The following is an 18,411-nucleotide window of genomic DNA, read 5'->3' as shown; positions in this document are numbered from 1 at the left end:
GGCCTGGGGAGCACCCAGGTGCAGCTTTTAGGCACCTCTGATGAAAACATGGAATGAACGGTGGCAGAAAGCTAATACAGATGGCCACAGGCATCTGAACTTCAATCCAGCTTGCAGGTGGAGCAGGGCACCCTCCATACCACACAGGTGGGTGCTGCTGGTGCTCTGGAGAAGTGAGCCCCCACCCAGGGTATTTTTCAGAGCTGGAACAAGAATATGCACAAATAATTGTTTGGGGTAGTTTTCACACTGATTAGTGCAAGTCTCCCTTAGGAACCATTTATTTGTTTTCGGGCAGGTTTGCTTTGCTCCATATCTCTCTTTTCCCTCTCTGTGATTCATTACAACTAAGTCAGCCTGTCCCAAGCTGCCTGTCAAGATGCTGAAGAGAGAAGTGATTTTAAAAGTACTGTCTACAGACATTTTAAAGCGATAATGAGCATGTGGGTGTCCTGGAAAACTAAGAATTAGGCAAGCATAAGAGAAACAAAGGAATCAGAGATATTCGGGCTTTCTGGAGCCCTCTGCTGTTCAAGGCCATGCTGCACAAAACAGACTTTCCAGATTTTTGCCCAGGATCATTTGCCATCTGCTCACTGGCTACAGGCAGAATTCCGTCCTTTGGGATAATGTATGTCTGAGGGACATACATATATCCCAAGCACAAATACAGACTGGGTTGATAGCAGCCTTGAGAAGAAGGACTCGGGGATGTTGGTTGCTGAGCAGCTCAACATAAGCTGGCAATGTGCACTTGCAGCCCAGAAAGTCAACTGTGTCCTGTCTGCATCCCCAGCCCGTGACCAGCAGGTCAGGGGGGATCCTGCCCCTCTGCCCCGCTCTGTGAGACCCCCCTGCAGGGCTGGGCCAGCTCTGGGGACAGCACAGGACACACATGGACCTGCTGGAGAGGGGCCAGAGGAGCCCCAGAAATGACCCGAGGCTGGAGCAGCTCTGCTGGGAGGACAGGCTGGGAGAGCTGGGGGGTTCGGCTGGAGAAGAGAAGCTCCAGGGAGACATTAGCGCAGCCTCCGGTACCTAAAGGGAACCTACAAGAAAGCTGGAGGGCACGTAGTGACAGGACAAGGGGTAATGGCTTTAAACTGAAGGAGGGGAGATTTGGATTAGATATGAGGAAGAAATTCTTTCCCTATGAGGGTGGTGAGACACTGGCACAGGCTGCCCGGAGAAGCTGTGGATGCCCCATCCCTGGAAGTGTTCAAGGTCAGGCTGGACGGGGCTTTGAGCAACCTGGTCTGGTGGGAGATGTCCCTGCCCGTGGCAGGGGAATTCACACTAGAGGATCTTTAAGGTCCCTTCCAACCCAAACCATTCGATGATTCTATGAAGCAGAGAAATACATCAGTGAGGCATTTAGGGACATCATAACTCCCTCATCCTCAGTCCAGCAGCTCTTGTGCTGTGAAGGAGGGAAATCTCATGGGTGGAGGGCACCCAGCCTGGGGAAGGGGGTGATGGATCCCACAGGGGAACCTTCCCCAGCAGACAGAGGAGCGGAGCAGGGGTCCCAGACGGGCTGCAGTGCTGAAGGATTTTGTAACTGGCTGTTTGGATCCTAAAATATGTGATGCCAAGTACAGCCATATGGATGCAACCGAGTTTGGAAGAGAGTTCAGCGAAGGAGTTGTGGTCCTGAGTACAACACAAGATAGATGTCCCGAAGGTGTCTCAAAACGTGCACTGTCACATGGGAGGTTAGAGACCAGAGTCCCCAGAGCAATTCTCCAAAATGATCCCAACACCATGTGCAGACACCGGGGGAAACAGCCCCTGTGTCTGGGAGGAGAATGGTGTTGGGACAGAGAGGTCAGATTTATTAGTAGCTGAAGAAATTGGGAGCTGATGGGATCTGCACAAGCACGGACATCTCCACTGGACCCAGACAGAGCCAGGATGCCGGTGTGTGCAGTCATCACAGCGGTGGATGGGGACGGGCTGGACTCAAACCTGAAGGGTATTGAACAGGTGCAGAGGAGCACACAGCTCCCAGCTTAGTCCCTCAAGGTGAGGGTCGTTTGAAGTCCTAAAAATTCAAAATCCTTAAAAAAAAAAGGTCTAGGACTGAAACTGCCAGCATTACTACCAGGAATAAGGTAGAGAGAAGAAATATATTGTGAGAGAAGAAATATATTGTAAAAGTTTTATTATTGATGAAGCAGCAAAGTTGGTGGCCTGAATATGTTGTGTTCCGGCAGACCAGAGAAACTCTTTGGGTAGAAACAGTGGGAAACATTCACTGTGAGCTTGTTAAAAGGAGATTAAAAGGAGAAGGCAAAAGGGTAAAATGTAGGGAGGGCGTTTAGAAACACTGTGGTGAAGGTTTGGAATAAATGCAACAGCTTAACCGCAGCCAGATACTGAGAAGGTCAAAAGAGCCAACAGGGACACCAGACAAAGGAGAAGAGGCTATGGGATGCCATTCAAAAGGTAGAAATCACCTTCAAAGAAGAACAAAACCAGAAAGCATTAAGAATTTCAGTAAGTGTAATGTAAAACTGCAAAAGGCAGGCCAAAAATAATTTTATCAAGCAATGTGACAAAGACAAAAACTAATATTAAAACCTTGTTCATAGCTATCAGAAGTGGAAAGCCTGCCAGGGCTCTGCAGAAGACGCACCAGGGATGCCAAGAGCAGGAGGGCGGAGGCGGCAGCGCTGCAGGAATCACCGCGGGGCTGGCGCGGGCAGCCGGCCGTGCCCAGGACACTGAGCCGTGGGAGCAGCGGAGCACAGCGTTTCCACCTCCCAGCCCTTGCGGGGTTGGTGGCAGGACCGAATATTAGAGAAGTCAGCACGAAGAAGTCACAGAGCTCATCCGAGATGAATAGCTCCAGACCTGCCGGACCACCCGCCAGGGAGCCCTCACCAAACCCCACCAGGACAGCTGGCAGCTGACACTCTTTTCTGCACCTAGCAAAGTGGTAGAAATTCTAATAAACATGGAATTTGCGGGAACTCCTGGAAAGGTATGGTAGCTTTTTAGAGGAAAGTCGTGGCTCAGAAATCTGTAACAGTTGTTGGAAGGAGAGGTGTGAACAACAGTGATCCAACCGATATAATGTAATCCCAAAAAAGGCTTTTAAAATGATCTATCACAGCGTTTTCAAAGACACTGAGCTATAGCAGATCAATAGCTTGCAAAGCTGGGAAGCAAAGATAAGACTAATTGGTAAATTTTCACAGTGCAGAGAGATTGCCTATTGAATGTTACGAGTATCTCTACTGGGGCTGGATTTTTCAGCATATTCATAAGTGACAGCAAAAAGGCAGTAAATAGCATGGTAGCACAGTGAACAGACATCTCTAAAGGTGGCCGGAGAAAGCTGCACGATTTCAGGCTGCAGAATGAGTGGGCAATAAAATGGCAGATGAATTTCAATGTCGCTAAGGATAAAGTGAGGTACATCCCTAACTGTATGCAGTGGTGGACTCTAAATTAGCTATTACTGTTCAAGAGGCTGATCTAAGGGTAATTGTAGGCAATTCTCTGAAAATATCAGCTGAAGGTTTAGGAGCAATTAAAAAGTAAAAATACTTTAGAAATTGCAAGGGAAGGCTTTCAGCAAAAACCATCGCTTGCCACTGTATAAACTGGAGGGTGCTCACAGCTGTGGGCGGTTTTGGTGCTTGGCTCACCAAAGATGTAGAAGAGCTGGAAAAAGTCACAGAGATGAGGAAGGTGGGTGATCAGAGGTGGGAATGGCAGCCCTGAAAGAAAAAACTGAAGAGATCAGGGCTGCCCATGTTAGTAAAGAGACGAATGAAGAGTATTGGGGATGTAGACGCTGATGCAGCAGGAACAGAGTGGTCAGAGAATGGTTATTCAGCACTTTTTATAACACAAGAACCGTTGTGCACAACAGCACAAAGCAAAGGAATGGCCAGCAAATTCATCTCAGGATGTTGTGAAACCAGCAGCCTAAATGGACTCAACAGAGCTAGATAAACGGACGGAGGACTGAAACTGTTAAAATTGACAGTCTGCATATTCTGCTTGTACAACAAAGCTCACTCATGGGAACTCAGGACACAGGTACAAGCTAACCCTCAGCCTCCTGTTGCATGGACAGGAGTTGGTGAGCGCAGGACGAGACGAAACCCTCAGAGTGAGGAGCATCTCCAGGTTGTCATAGCAATCTGCGCTGACCGTGGAGGTCTGTTCCACAGGCCCATGTGAGAGTCTGCAGAGAAAGTCTTTGCACTTTCCTTCTTTGGCTGCAGATGCATATAAGGTCTGCAAAAAAAGTAAATTTTATCTTTCTATCACTCCCTTTTTCCCCTAGAAGCTAAGCAACCTGTCTCACTCAGGATATGCACCAATAATGGTGCTGTGGTCCTTCAGAGCTTCTTTCAGTCTTTGCTGCCTCACTGCAAAGAGGCGGAGGGCTGGGACAAGCAGCAAGGCACTCCTCCATCTGCTGCTGCGCCTGCGGTGGTGCTGCCGCTCCCTGCAAGGAACCCGCTCCCCTCACACCCCCCACCAACAGAGCAGCAGCAGAAGGTAGCCTGGGTTCTGTACTCCTGAACCCCATCATCCCTGCTCATGCAAGCTCACCACGTTTCCTGGAAGACGATGCGGAGGCCCACAGCTTCCAGATGAAACTCCTGTAGGTAGTCTCCATCCCAGACACGGAACAGTGGTCAGCAGAGAGGACCGGATTAATGCTGAAGGGCTGGACTGCAGGATGCTGGCACATGAAACGTGGATGGAGACCAACCAGCAGTGCCTGCAGGGGTTCTCGCTTTGCAGGGGTGGGTGAAGGAGGTGGTGCCATGCTGGTGGACTTGCCAGATTTCCCACGAGGTCACTGGCTCTTCTTCATCACAACAGTTGAAGGATGGAGTAGGAGATTGGAATCTCTTGTCTTGCCTTCAGAACAGAGGCTTTCACCAGGGCCTGGTGTAGCCATCCCTTAACTCCTAGGAACAGCCAGGCCCTCCTCAGTGCTGCTGCGTGAGGCCGCAGGAGAGAAATGCTAACAAAGGTGTTGCTGAGATGCAACCCCACCTCAGAGGCTGAGGAACCCTGAGCGATGTGTGTCGTGGTTGTGTGGTCATCTGCAGGCTTGCTGTCAAAGGGTTCATTTGAGTAGGCTGCATCTCCAAATTGCTGCAGCAGAAACCATGCACACCTCAAACAGCTCAGGATCAGATACAGTGCAACAGTTCCTACCTCTTTGTTAGGATTTTCTGTAATCAAGGAAATATCAGTGGCTATCCCAGAAATCATTATCAGTCCAGAGCTCAATTAGTAGAGGTTGGAGCAGGAGGTTCTGGTGCAGTTTTGCCCCCTAGACTACAGCCTGTTGGCTCAGTGCTGTGTTACAGGAGTGAAATTTAAGGTTTTAATCTCATGACACACTCCGAAGTCAGTGCAGGGTCCAGGCGCCAAGGCACGTTCTCCTTTGCTGTGGTCGAATACCATGGAAGGTCAAGCACATGATCTTTGCACGTCACCAGAAAGGGCTTCAGGGGCTGCTTGGGAAACGCGTGGCTGTAGGGTCTGGATAAAGCACAGCATTGCTGCTGGAAGCCAGGAGCTCATAACTACGAACAGTGAAAGTCAAATATGGCCTTAATGAGAGCTAGCATGCGAAGGAGAATGGCTTTGTCGGAATCACTGGTGGCTTTTGCTCTTAAAATATGATGATGTATGACTCACCATGGGGATCTGGCCCTGTATCTGCTACAGGAAGAGCTCTTTCCTCTGCACGTGGGGCCAGCCAGGGAGGGCGGCCACTTGTCACAGCCTGTGACCGTCCCTGCTGTGGCAGTGCTGCCATATCATACCTACAGTGTGTGGCCCGAGGTGGGAGTGGGTGACAAGAGAACAGCTCAGGGAAAGCAGCAAAAGATTCTTCTCCAGAAGACATGATGGCATCCTAAATAATTAAATCCATTGGAAAGGGTTGGGAAACCCTAATTCAGAGGGAGGGAAGGGGATTATATTCCCTCTGCCCGGAAAGAATTTTTCCTGTATATGCTGTATCTTTTGCTTCATATCCATGTCATGAGATTCTTGGTGCTTTCTTCCTCAGACAGCCTTGCTCCCATCTCCCGTGTGCCCAGCCTGTGCTGATGGGCTCTCAGAACTCCTTGCAACAGGCGGACGGAGCAGCGAACATGGAAGAGAAAATTGCAGCCCACAGCTGGCCCCCTCAGGCAACATCTCCAGGCTCTCCTTGCCTGCAGCGCTCCCTTCACACCGGAGGTCGCCTGGCAGACCCTGGGGTGAGAGCACCCTCTGGGGACCAGGAGACATGTAAGCAAGGAGACTCTGCATTTCTCAGATCACTTTTCACATTGACCTTGAGTTTTAAGTGCATTTCATGATGAAGCTAGCTTGCTTTCCCAGGAAGAGGACACTGCTGGAGAAGGCTGGCTTGCTGCCCTGCACCTCTGTTACTACGGGACAAGCCATCTGAGCCCCTCTGGGGACAGCAAAGGTGACCTTTGGGCAAACAGTATCCCTAGAGTTTGTAGAAAAAGCGAGGTATCACTCGACAAAACTCACATGGTTTAGGGATAAGGGACAAAAGAGTCTTTTCTCCATCTAGCTAAGGGGACTCAACGCAAGGATGGGATACCTGGTGGGATCCTCCTTCCCATTGTGGAAGAGGAACCTGGTGATGGGAGCACAGCTGGGTGCTGCTGCCTTTCACCACATCCCTGGTGCACACTCATTGCTCCTGGAGGGGAGAGCATGAGCAAAGGGTGACTTTAATGCACAAAAAACCCCCCCGTATCTTAAGGCAAGAGAGTTAGCCAAAAAAAAACCCAAACAACCAAAACCCACGAAGATTTCTAAATACAACAAGAAAGTTCCAAATTTGACAGCTGAGAACACTTTATTTAAGCTGTTCTCTCCTACACTGAGTATAGTCTTTGCTGGGAGCTGGCAGCTGCCTCCTCTTGCCTGTCACGCACCTCGTGACTCACTGCAAAGGGGGCCTGAGCAGGAGGTGGTAGGAGGCAGAGGGAGAAATACCACTTTAAAAGGCAGATATGCAGACCAGTGAAACTGTAGTGTAAAAAAATCCCACACAAGCATGACAAGATAATAAAAGATTTGTCTTCACCAGTTCTTATTTGCTGGCTTATCTTTCTCCATTTGTGAGGAGGGCAGCTCCCATCTCACTGAGCCAAACACACTATGAATTTCACGTGCCATTGCAGGCATTTTTAGCACGTTAATACCACAGTGGCTGGAAGCTGAAATGAATGGCATCTGCTGATGTGCTTCTTCCCTCAAAGAAGGGTAACACGTTGATCCTTTCAAGAAAAGCGTAAAGCCACGATTTTTGTGGGAAACATTTTGCTTTGGTGGGTTGGCGGTCAATGACGGGATTGCTGTGTCCATAGGCTTGACCCTGGCAGAGGTGGCAGATCCTGCTTGAAGACGTCTGCGTTTTCTGCGCTGTGATGTTGAGTCCTGACATAAATCAATGCAAGAGTTGGTCTGTTCACTTGCCTGCTGATACCTTGGGCCAGAGCTCTTCTGAGCCCTTCCCGTGCTCCCTCACCTTGTTCTTTCCTGCTGGTTCAGATCTGAGTCCCTCCTCCACAAACAAGCTCTCTCACACACAGTCTTAAAACCCCTAAAGACTTAAATACCTCGCATATATCACCTTTCCTGGGACACGTAAGTCACACGTGAACTGTGCTAAGCCTGCAGCCTTTCTTTGTTAAGCCTGACTGCATTAAGCCTGCAGCCTTTTGTGTGTTTCTGCTCTTGGAGAGACCAGGCAGTGTTTGGGGTGTGCTGTTGGAAAGTCCGAGCAGAGGAACGAGGTGTTTGCAGCTGGTTTTGAGGGCAGGCTGCTTCCCTTGCTCACCTTGGGCTTGGGAGATTCCTGGTGACATCCTCCTGCCAGGGGAACATTAGGACACCGACGGAATCATCCTGCTTCCCCTGACTGTGAAATTCACCCTGCTGCAGGCAATGGGACGGCAGCAGAGCCCACCTGCAAACCTCAGCACTGGCTGATGGGGCAGCAAAACCCCCCGCATGTGAGGAACAGTCCTGTGGATGCCAGAGGGATGCACTGCAGGAGACACGAGGTCTTTCCGCATGGAAATTTTACATCATTTTGAAATCTCTTTTCGGTTTCAACATAGCAAAGGCAGAATGGTGCCTTCCCTTCATGCTGTCATCTCTCAGAAGTCATCATGGCCCTGGCTCGGGAGATGGACTCCACACAGCACTGGGGGATGTGAGATGCATGGACAACAAAACCTAAACCTCACTGTTACTGGGAAATGTGAAAAAGTTTTGACATGTCCTTGGCAAAGGCCAAGTCTGCACACAGTATTTCAAGTTTTACTTGTGCATTGCTTTTGCCTTGCAGTCCTCAGTGCCTGTCCTACAGAAACACTGTGCTTCAGTAGTAAAAACCTTCTAACACATTAACCTCTGCGAGCTCTTCAAAGACTTGAGAGACACTTTTACAATTGAGACAGATTTTGAATACAGATTTATTTGAATATTTAACAATGCTTAAGCCTGAAATGTAGAAGGTACAGAGTGGGAATTTGACTGTGCACATTAATGTCTTGAGCAAGATCTTCAGCAAGTGAAAAATGGATGTAAATTAACTTACACAGCCATATAGGTTCACTGGGTTTGGCTGTTTCACATTTTATATGAAGCACAATACAGACCTGGAAACTCCAGATTTTGCAGCACAGTTGAGGGGTAAGAAGGAATCTACAGGAGGGAGAAGAAGTGGAAGATGCCTTATTTTCTTCAGTAGCTAGGATATGACCAATCCTAGGACACTAGGTTTGGCTGTGACATGTTTTTCCTTTTTCCATCTCTTTGCAGAGCCAGAATTAGCCTCAGGTTGGACAGAAAGGAAACAAAAATGCAACTAACAGTAGGAAGCTGGCTTGATGAGGATGGCAGAAGCTTTGCAGTTCCCGTTGCACAGGCTGCCCCATGTTATGCCCCCCCTGACGTTCAGCCGCACAGAATAACACGCCGAGTACCACCAGCCACCCCCAAAGCGGGAGGCACAGTTACCACTGTAAGTGTCATGATCCTGATCGTTAGTAGAGAACTTCATGTTGTCGTGTGTGGTGGAAGCACTATTTGAGGCCATGGCGTCTCCTGCTGACCCCGAGTATGTTCCCAGCCTCAGCCGGTAGCCCTGGGACTCAGTTTCCACACTGAAGAGGTTGTAGTCTGCAAACCTGGCATTGTTTGCAGCATCCCGGATGACAAACCTGACCTGGTAGACCTTCTGCCTGGAGATCTGATGGATGTACTCAGTGCCCAGCCAGTAGTCGGTGCGCACGTTCCCAAAGCCATACTTGTAGGTGCTCCAGGACTCGGTCCAGGTGATCTCTGTGCTCTGCCGGTTCCTCTGGATGACCGTCCAGCCCCCGTCCATGTCACAGTACACCACGATGGGGTGCAGTCCTGTGGGCTGGATGACATAGATGCCGCTGGGGCTGCCAGCAGAGACCTCGCTGCAGTCCCTGGGCAAACCTGGGGAAGGAGAGAACATGCGGGACCACCAGACACAGCACCTCCCCCAGTCTGCTTGTCTGGCCCTGGGAGAGGGATTTTTAGAAAATGGGCAGATGTGGGATTGTGCCAGGGTAGCAAAATTCTGCCACTGTGCTTCCTACTGCAAGTGTAAAAGCAGAAACTTCTATAAGGGAAATACAGTGATTAAAAGAATATGCATATATTTTGAAGGTATAAGCATAGAAATTACTTCTCCTTGTGGCTCAGGCTCCTGTTTCCTCGGTCTTTCCTAGCATTCAGGGGTTTCTCTTCTCTCATAATGGTATAGGGATCCAAGCTTAGCCTGGGGAGGGCTCTTATTACATAGTTATGCAGAAGTTTAAATGAGTGAGTGAGTTGTTCCTGAGGCCCTGGTATCCACTGCGTCGCTGGAGTGGGGAAAGAGAAAACCTCGTTCCCTTGGCACTGGATGCCGTGGTCAGGTGTGAGACCCCAGCAGGTATTGCCGGGGGGCACATCCTCTGCCTGCCCTGTGCAGAGCTTCACAGCAGAGGAGAGGACACGTGGCATGTAAGGAGTGGTTGCAAAGTCCTTTGGGATCTTGTATGGCACTGTGCAATGTGAAGCCGTCACTAGTAACGAGTGATGTCCGAGTGGCCTTGGCACGTGGAGTGGAGGAGCACATTGAGTCATAGAATCATAGAACCATTTTGGTTGGAAAAGATCCTCAAGATCATCAAGTCCAACCATAACCCACCCCTGGCACTGCCCCATGTCCCTGAGAACCTCATCTCCGTCTGTCCAACCCCTCCAGGGATGGTGACTCCACCGCTGCCCTGGGCAGCCTGTTCCAATGCCCCACAGCCCTTTGGGGAATAAATTGTTCCCAAGATCCAACCTCAACCTCCCCTGGCGCAACTTGAGGCTGTTTCCTCTGGTCCTGGCGCTTGTTCCTGGGGAGCAGAGCCCGACCCCCCTGGCTCCAAGCTCCTTTCAGGCAGGTCAGAGATCAGAAGGTCTCCCCTCAGCTCCTGTTCTCCAGCTGAACCCCCAGCTCCCTCAGCCGCTCCCATCACACTTGTGCTCCAGCCCCTCACCAGCTCCGTTCCCTTCTCTCAACTCGCTCCAGCACCTCAAGGCCTTTCTTGGCGTGAGGGGCCCAGAACTGACCCCAGGATTCGAGGTTTGGCCTCCCCAGCACCCAGCACAGGACGGTCACTGCCTTGGGCCTGCTGGCCACACCAGTGCTGGTACCAGCCAGGATGCTGGTGGCCTCTTGGCCACCTGGGCACACGCTGGCTCATGTTCAGCTGCTGTCACCAACACCCCCAGTCTTGCCCCCAGGAGCTGAACTGGGTTATCCCCAGGCTTGTTGCCCACCCACCACTGTTGGACCCTGTTGCCTGGAGCTCTCCCTGTTCCCTGTGGGGTGGTGGGGACACTTACGGCGGTTCGCTGTCTGCTGACTGTTGCTGGCTCTGCTCTGCCGTTCATTCTCTCCATCTTCGTCTACATTGGGAAAAACAGAAAGAGTGAGATGAGCAGCCTGTGCCACAGCCCGGGGGTAACTCCCACCACACAGGCTGTTACTCCCAGCACTAAGGTTTTTGTTGGGCATTTCAACAATGCCACTGAGCTAATTTTTCTTCTTATAATGTAGCTTTTGATTGTAAACTCTTGAAAGGGGTAAGATACTAGGAATGGTAACACTCCAGTCATTGGGTGGCTGCCTTTTTGGTCCACTCAGCATTAAGGTTTTATGGAGATGCATGGAGTGGACAGCATATCCATGTAGTAGTGGTGGTACAAGGAAATATTGCTGGAGAGGAAGGACTGGGAAGAAAATAGACTGCATATGGTTTCAGACCAAGATTAAACTGTTGAGTTTGATGGTGCTGTAAATCTGCATTGCTTCTCAATGGTGGTCAAAGGGATTCACATGTTCATTCTGCTCATAAAGAGCTCCAGAAACATTCAAAGAGGTAAAGGAGCTCAAAGCAATGTTCTCCTTACAGAGAAGTCACAACATCCATATTTGTAAGATAGCTTTCCCCAAGAGCCTCCAGTGGTGTGGCCTTTATCAGTGATGTGACAAGGTTATTGTATCATTTAGCCACATGCAAGCTTCAGAAAGCATTTTGGTTAGTCACTTATGCAAAGTTTCTCTGAAGTCTCAGGGCTACAGATGGACTGCAGGTAGCAAGAGAAAAGGTTTTTCCTTCAAATATCTACAGCTGGCACATGTAGTCCTGTTAATAACAAAGAAGGCTGAACTACAAAATCTTATGATGTTTGGTTAAGATCTGAAACTGGAGGAAGATTTGATCAGGTTCCTTTTATTCTGAGTGTGACTGCTCTTCCCCAACATTATTTTCCACTTTTCCCTCTCTATGCAGAGAGGAGAGGGCTCCTGATGTTCAGATGAACAGAGTTTAGGCATGTAAAAGAGAAAACACATACCAGGATGGAGCTCATCTGAATGGAGATTAACGATTTCATCTAAATTTGCTTTTAATCTTTTCAGGTTTTCAATTTCCAGAGCAAGAAGAGGGGCTAGCAGGGCCAGCACCAACGTGAAGAACAGAAGATTAGAGTGATGAGCAGCTGTAGAAAGAAGACACATGGTGAATCTGGAAATGCAAACCCTCTGAAAGAGCACTGGCTAACTAAATTCAGCAGAAGTTAAAACAAACTAACAGAATAAATAAATCCACAACATTAATTGTATTTTTACACTCTTGAGCAGCAGAAGTGTAAAGAACAATTTCCAAAAATAAGCATTCTCATTCTGCAAAGGCATACATCCCCAGAGAGAAACACTTTTCCCCAGAAATTACAATCTACAGGTCTAAATTTGCAACTTCTAAGAGCAAGGTCATCCTCTTTGGCTGTGGTCCGGGCTAAAGCAAGGGGCTCCGGGTCCCGGAATGGAGATGTGGAGCCATCATCAGTGTGTGTGTCTTCAGAAAAACATCTCATAATACAAGAGAGCATGCTGGTTTGTAGGAGCTGCTGGAACCTTGGGATAGTCAGGAGCTACTATAGCAGTGACAGACAAGGCACAGGGACGTGAGAGCTTGCAAAGAAACGAGCTGTTGTGGCCACAATGCTGATGGTACCTTGAGAGTCAGGGGCTTCACTTAATTGTCCCCAAACTGTCCCCTCCCAGGAGGGTGCTCGGCAGAGACTGGAGGCTGCTGGGAGGAGATCACCTTGTGTCACAGCTGTGGCTGCTGCCAGGGGTCAGTGCATCCCCGCTGAAACCCGGGCCAGCACACTGTGCTTTAGAGGACGGTTTCTGCTGGCATCTGAAACCTGAGCAATTTGCCTCCTTTGGACCATATCAGATCAGGGCTTTCCCCAACAGCTTGTTCATGCTCAGCTCCATAGATTTGTGTTGACAGCTTGCCCACCCAGCTTCAGTACCCTGAAGGACTTATGGGGTCAATGGATGATTAATGCATTAATTAGCTTCCATTCTGATTTTTTTTTTTTTGTGCTTTGGGTTGTGGCACAAATATAATTTTAAAAAATGTTGCCTTTACACCACCACCCAGCGCAGGACGGTTTCACTCGTGGTCGGGAATGAAGGAGATCGGATGGGGAGCAGGACGGTCACAGAGACCTGGGGAGGCCACAGCAGGAATAGGGTCATCCCACCATCCCGAGGCCAGAAATGGTCAGTGGGAAAAGCAGAGCTGCAGGTCGGGCGGCAGAAGGGCAGAGGCAGGCAGAGGAGGCAGGGATGCCCGGCCGTAGTGCGGTCCCCCCACCCCAACCCATCCCGTCCCACCCCACACTCACCCATGCTGTCTGCAGGGACCCTGCGGAGCGGGGAGCAGCAGGTTTGGCTGGTGCAGGATGGCCAACCCTGCCGTTATATAGGGCTCCGTGGGTGAGGTGGGACCAGCTGGCCCAAACTACAACACTCACCCCCTCCAGTTGTCACCAGGGTTGGAAATTTACGGTTTGCTTGCCCTCATCTGTAACCACCTCTGTTCATGCACCAGCTGTTGTGCTTCTGTGATAAGAGCTCCCAAATGAACCTCAGCAAACAGCACCTGGTGTTCATACAAAATTCCACCAAACCAACAAATGCTCCTGATAAGAACTCTTCTTGAAGTTGTTATTACTTACGGGATTTGATGCCAAACGCTGTGGCGACATCCTGTGACCTGAGCCACGTCAGAGGTTTCTGTTAGACAGCCCCTAGGGTCTGCCTGCCCCAGGATGGTGCATCACCCCAGAGGGAGCCGTGCTCTCTGACACTGCACCCTGGTCCCCACGCACCCCAGGGCTGCAAATGGGCCTTGTCCCCAGCCCTGACCCCCGCAGCGATGCAACTGCTTGGCCTGGTGCAAGCAGTGAGCCGGTCCCACGGGGCAGCCATGCATGCACAGGTGTTGCTGCCCAAGTGCTGCTGTGGGGCAGGTCTCACCACCCTCCTGAGGGCTCCAGGGCTGGCGCTGGAGCTGAGGGCTCTGCTGGAGGGTTTAGCTCTGACTTCCCAGCTCTGGGTAACCCGGGGAGCAGAGCTGGCTGCAGACTCAGTTAATTGGGTGACTGTGGGTTAGGCAGATATTGAGCGGTCCAGTCTGAAGCCAGGCTTGTAAATGCACAGGGATGGGAGGGGAGTGCTAAGAAGGGCAGTGGCACAGCTTGGCAATGGTGGCTGATGGCTCAGTGACACTGATCTAAGATCGTGGTGAGGTGTTTATTGATGGTTTGACACCAGCAGGTGCTGAGCTGCCAGAACAGGTCCCTGTGCCAGCGCTGGGATGCTCCACAGCATTGCCAGGGACCCGCGCAGGCTCTGCTGCCACGGAGCTGGTGCTGGCTGTGGGCCCCATGCTGCCTTCATCCCCAGGCCCTTCATCCCTGGGTGGCATCGCCACCTCTGCTGTCCTTCAGGAGACCAGCAGGTGGTGGTGAAGGTCCCAGCACCAGCCCTGCCGCTGTGACAGCACCTGACTGTGCCCTGCTCTGGGTTACACCAAGATTTGTCACCGAGGAACGCACCTTCCCTTGCCCCTTGTAAAATTCCATGTGTATTCACAGAAAAAAAGGGCTCTTGCCAGCTCCACTTTGCTGTATTATTTGTTGTGGTGTTGGACAGCAATGAATATCTCAGACCTGATCCAAGGCCGCTCCTCAGCAGTTTCCTTTTAATGAGGCACTTTTCTTCTTACAAGAGCTTCCTAAAGTCCCTTGATAGATAACCTGGGGCTGTAGCATTTGTCTTTGAGACATTACCGGCAGTCAAATTTCCAAAAGATGAAAAGGGCCTTCGCGGCCCTTTGAGCCAGCCCCCCACGCCACGCAGGAGCAGGGCCGGCTCCCCACGCCCACCATGGCACTCAGTGCCAGCACAAAGCTGAGTTGCCGAGCTGTGGCGGGCACCGCAGTCTGTCACCGTGTGTGACCCTGGTGAGCACTGGCGTGGCCCTGCGTGCTGTCACCCTTCCGTGCCTCCTGCCACCCTCACGCAACAGGGACCCCATGGCAAGCTCTCCTTGTGCCGCTGTCCCTTGGAGGAGCAGTGATGGGGCACGAGCGGCCTCGGAGCAGTGATCCCAGCCAGGGCACGCAGAGGTGGCAAGAGGAGCTGAATTACAGGGCGCAGGACAAGAGGTGGCAAGGGAACTGAGCCTCCTGTGCAGATGGGGACAGGCGTCTGCCCCTCGCTCCTCCCCTGCCCTCCCTCCCTCGGTGGGACCTGCTGCTGATGGAAGCATCACCTTCTAGAAGACAGAGTGTGCTGCAGCCAAAGACCCACCACTGGTGACACACGGGAGTACAAATTGTCCCAACGGGATGGCAGCAGCGTGGGGCCAGCAGAGTCAGCTACAGGTGACAGGTGAGGAGCGGTTGGTATCTCCCAAGGCATGGTGTGAACAGGGGGAAGAAGAAGAAGGTGAAGGGTTTGGAGGGGAAGCCGGATGAGGAGCGGCTGAAGTCCCTGGGTTTGTTCAGCTGGAGCAGAGGAGACCGAGGGCAGAGCTCATGGGGCTGCAGCTCCAGCAGGGGAGCAGGAGGGGCAGGGCTGAGCTCCTCTCTCTGTGACAGGGACAGACCCCAGGGAATGGCAGGAAGATGTGCCAGGGGAGGGTCGGTTGGACATGAGGAAAAGGTTCTTCACCCAGAGGTGCTGGACACTGGAACAGGCTCCCCAGGGAGGTGTCCCGGCCCCAACCTGACAGTGTTCAAGAAGAGACTGGACAACGTCCTCAGACACACGGGGTGACCTGTGGGGTGTCCTGTGCAGGGACAGGAGCTGGACTCCGTGATCCTTGTGGGTCCTCCCAACTCAGGACATTCTGTGATTCTATGATAAGAGGGGAACAAGGATGAGACTCCAACCCAGTCCTGAGGGTTTGCTGAAACAACCCTGTATGAAACAAGTTGCACCTCCCGTGATCGATGTGGCTCCAACAGCTGTGGCTGCTGCTGGATGAGCTGGCCATGAGATGGTCTCCCAGACAGCACCCAGCCTGGACCAGGCTGCCGGAGCCATGCCCACCCCACATGCAGTGGGGAAGAGCAGAAGGTCGGCAGAGCCTTCCTGAGCCTGTTTCTTCCCACCAAGACATGTGGGCCAAGGAAGGGATGTGTAGGGGAGGAACTGCACAGACATCACCCAGCCTATTTTTGCTCAGAGATGCCCCAACCATCACGGGGACAGGATGGCCCCTGGGAAAGGGGCTGCCTTCAGCCCTCGGCCTCTGCTGATCAAGGACAAAAAGGGCACCAGTGTTTGCAGCTCAGCTCCGGGTCTGGCTTCTTGACAGCTCTCTGCAGGGAAGGAGCCCGAGACAGACCTCCAGCCACGGCTGAAGTGTCATGATGCGCTGGGATCTGGTGAATGTTGACAAATCATTGCCCGTGAGTTTTACCCTCTTTGATCTCTTTGAACCCTTTGATCCCTCTTTGATCCCTTTTTGTTCACACTCCTTCCCTTCTGTTTGCATTTCCACCTCTACTTTAGCTCCTTTATTGCCCTGCAGCAGTTGGTAGATTCTCAGAAAGATTTAACTCCTGGGCAGGTCCAGTATATTGCAGTTGATAAATGCCCCACAGCTGGGAGGCTAGGAGTCTTTAATTTTTTCCTAAAAAAAAAAAATTCAGGGCTTCTTTGTGTAATTTTGAGCAAAGAGAAGCTGCCAGATGGACACACAATGGTTACTTTGTCCATGCAAACAGGGGAGCTGAGGTCCTCGTACGGAGGAAGTGTGGACAGGCAGGGACCTGGGTATAAAGAGACACGGGCCAGCACGGAGCTGAGGGCAGCGGCACCGAGTGCTCAGGCTCCCAGCATCTGCTCAGCAGCACACGGCCATGGGTGAGTTCTCTTCCTCACAGTTCCTTTTCTGCAGCACTTGCCACTCTGGAGGATGCTACTAGGAAACCAAGCTAAGTGACAGCAGTGAGCTGAGGACAATGTCCAATGTCCATCCCATTCCTCCCCTTTCCACCCACATGTTTCTGTCTAGTTCTCTGCTGCTGCCACGGGGTTGTTTCCTGCATCCCTGGGAACTGCGTGCTGTGCACCCGGAGCGCCAAGTTTGTACACCAAACTCAGCTGCAGTGCTCTGAACCATTTGTTCTGAATGCTCTTAACACAGATTTATTTCTTTCCCATGAAAATATCCTTTTGCTGCTAGACCTGTAGAAAAAAGCAAACAAACACACCACATTTAAGACGAACATGAGAAAATGTGACGGCAGGTCGCTGTCTGGTGCAGGGAAGGAGGGTGACACCGGGAGGGTGACAAAGCCATTTCTCACCGTACTTCACCGAAGCTGCAGCTCCCACCACTCCGGGAGCCCCCTGCTCCTGCCTGTGCCCCATGGCTGTGCCGCCCCGGGTCTGAGCTCCCCAGGGGCCGTGGGGCTGCCCTGGGATCTTGGTGGTGACGAGTACTTTCCTCCCCAGGGCTCCAGGCTGGGACACGTTGGCTCTGCAGGGACCTTGTCCTGCCCGCCGTGGTGGGGATGCTGCTCCTCTGTGCGAGCCCAGTGCGTGCGAGCAGGTTCCAGGGTGGTGAGTACGGGTGCTGGGGGGGGCCGGGTTTGGATGCAGCTGTGCTGCCCATTACTGATAAGAGGCATTCCCAGGATATTCCACTGGTTGTGCAGCACCCAGTGAGATCCAGAATCAGCAGCACCAGTACAGCTGCCTCACAATAACCTGCCAGTACCTCCTCCAGGACAGGTCCCTCATGTCTTGCTTAACCTGCTGTTGCAGGGTTCCCCCCAGACTGCAGCCATCTCCACAAGACCAGCCCCAGCGGGGTGTACGTCATCCAGCCGGCACATTCCCCTCCACGCGTGGTGTGGTGCGACATGGACACGGAAGGCAAAGGCTGGACTGTTGTCCAGAGAAACTCTCGTGACACTGAACTCACATGGAAGGAGTCCTGGACCACCTACAAGTACGGCTTTGGGAACGTGCAAGGTGATCACTGGCTGGGCACGGAGTACCTGCACCTGCTGACACAGCAAGGCACCTACAAAGTCCGCTTCGTCGTGCAGAACAGAGCCAATGTCATCCGTTATGCCGAGTATGACATCTTCGGCGTGGAGAGCGAGGCCAGTGGGTACCCGCTGCGGCTGGGCCGGTTCCTGGGCAGTGGGGAGGACTATCTGACCAGCTACCACTCCCGCTACGGGGGCATACATGACAACATGAAGTTCAGCACAGTCGACAGGGACCAGGACCAGTACAGTGGAAACTGCGCCAACAGCTACGGGGGCTGGTGGTACGACAGGTGCCAGAATGTCCTACTCAATGCCAAAAAACGCATTGTTTGGCCAGGATTCTGCGATAATGGCGACTGCACATCCTCCCTCATCCTGGTCAAACCCACAGACGTGTGCTGACCGTGCCGCGGTCCCAGCCTCCCGGGGGTTTCCGGGAGT

At 51.8% G+C, this 18,411-nt stretch overlaps 2 protein-coding genes across 2 annotated transcripts; one reads left to right on the top strand and one right to left on the bottom strand.

The window, feature by feature from the left end:
• Positions 1-8,890: 8,890 nt before the first annotated feature.
• On the bottom strand, positions 8,891-12,115 carry LOC135995868 (fibrinogen-like protein 1-like protein). The gene is made up of 3 exons (XM_065647474.1): positions 11,953-12,115; positions 10,939-11,001; positions 8,891-9,510 (listed from the first exon to the last, which is right to left on the bottom strand). The coding sequence occupies exons 1-3, from the start codon at positions 12,113-12,115 to the stop codon at positions 8,891-8,893; spliced, it is 846 nt and encodes a 281-aa protein (XP_065503546.1).
• LOC135995867 (fibrinogen-like protein 1-like protein) lies at positions 12,114-18,372 on the top strand. Its single transcript, XM_065647473.1, has 3 exons — positions 12,114-12,130; positions 12,459-12,490; positions 17,738-18,372. The coding sequence occupies exons 1-3, from the start codon at positions 12,114-12,116 to the stop codon at positions 18,370-18,372; spliced, it is 684 nt and encodes a 227-aa protein (XP_065503545.1).
• Positions 18,373-18,411: the final 39 nt, after the last annotated feature.

The sequence above is a fragment of the Caloenas nicobarica genome, chromosome 17, assembly GCF_036013445.1.
Source record: "Caloenas nicobarica isolate bCalNic1 chromosome 17, bCalNic1.hap1, whole genome shotgun sequence".
In the NCBI taxonomy this organism is placed as follows: Eukaryota; Metazoa; Chordata; class Aves; order Columbiformes; family Columbidae; genus Caloenas; species Caloenas nicobarica.
Note: the sequence above shows the minus strand (reverse complement) of the source record. Positions and strands in the feature narration are given on the sequence as shown.

Excerpts from the sequence above, each read along its gene's own strand:
- LOC135995867 (XM_065647473.1), top strand. Across the intron at positions 12,491-17,737 it reads TAATACAAGAGAGCATGCTG|GGTTCCCCCCAGACTGCAGC; the intron begins GTTTGTAGGAGC and ends CTGCTGTTGCAG.
- LOC135995868 (XM_065647474.1), bottom strand. The coding sequence starts at position 12,115 with ATGTGTCTTCTTTCTACAGCTGCTCATCACTCTAATCTTCTGTTCTTC. Across the intron at positions 11,002-11,952 it reads TTCAGATGAGCTCCATCCTG|ACGAAGATGGAGAGAATGAA; the intron begins GTATGTGTTTTC and ends TTCCCAATGTAG. Across the intron at positions 9,511-10,938 it reads TCAGCAGACAGCGAACCGCC|GTTTGCCCAGGGACTGCAGC; the intron begins GTAAGTGTCCCC and ends CTCCTTCCCCAG.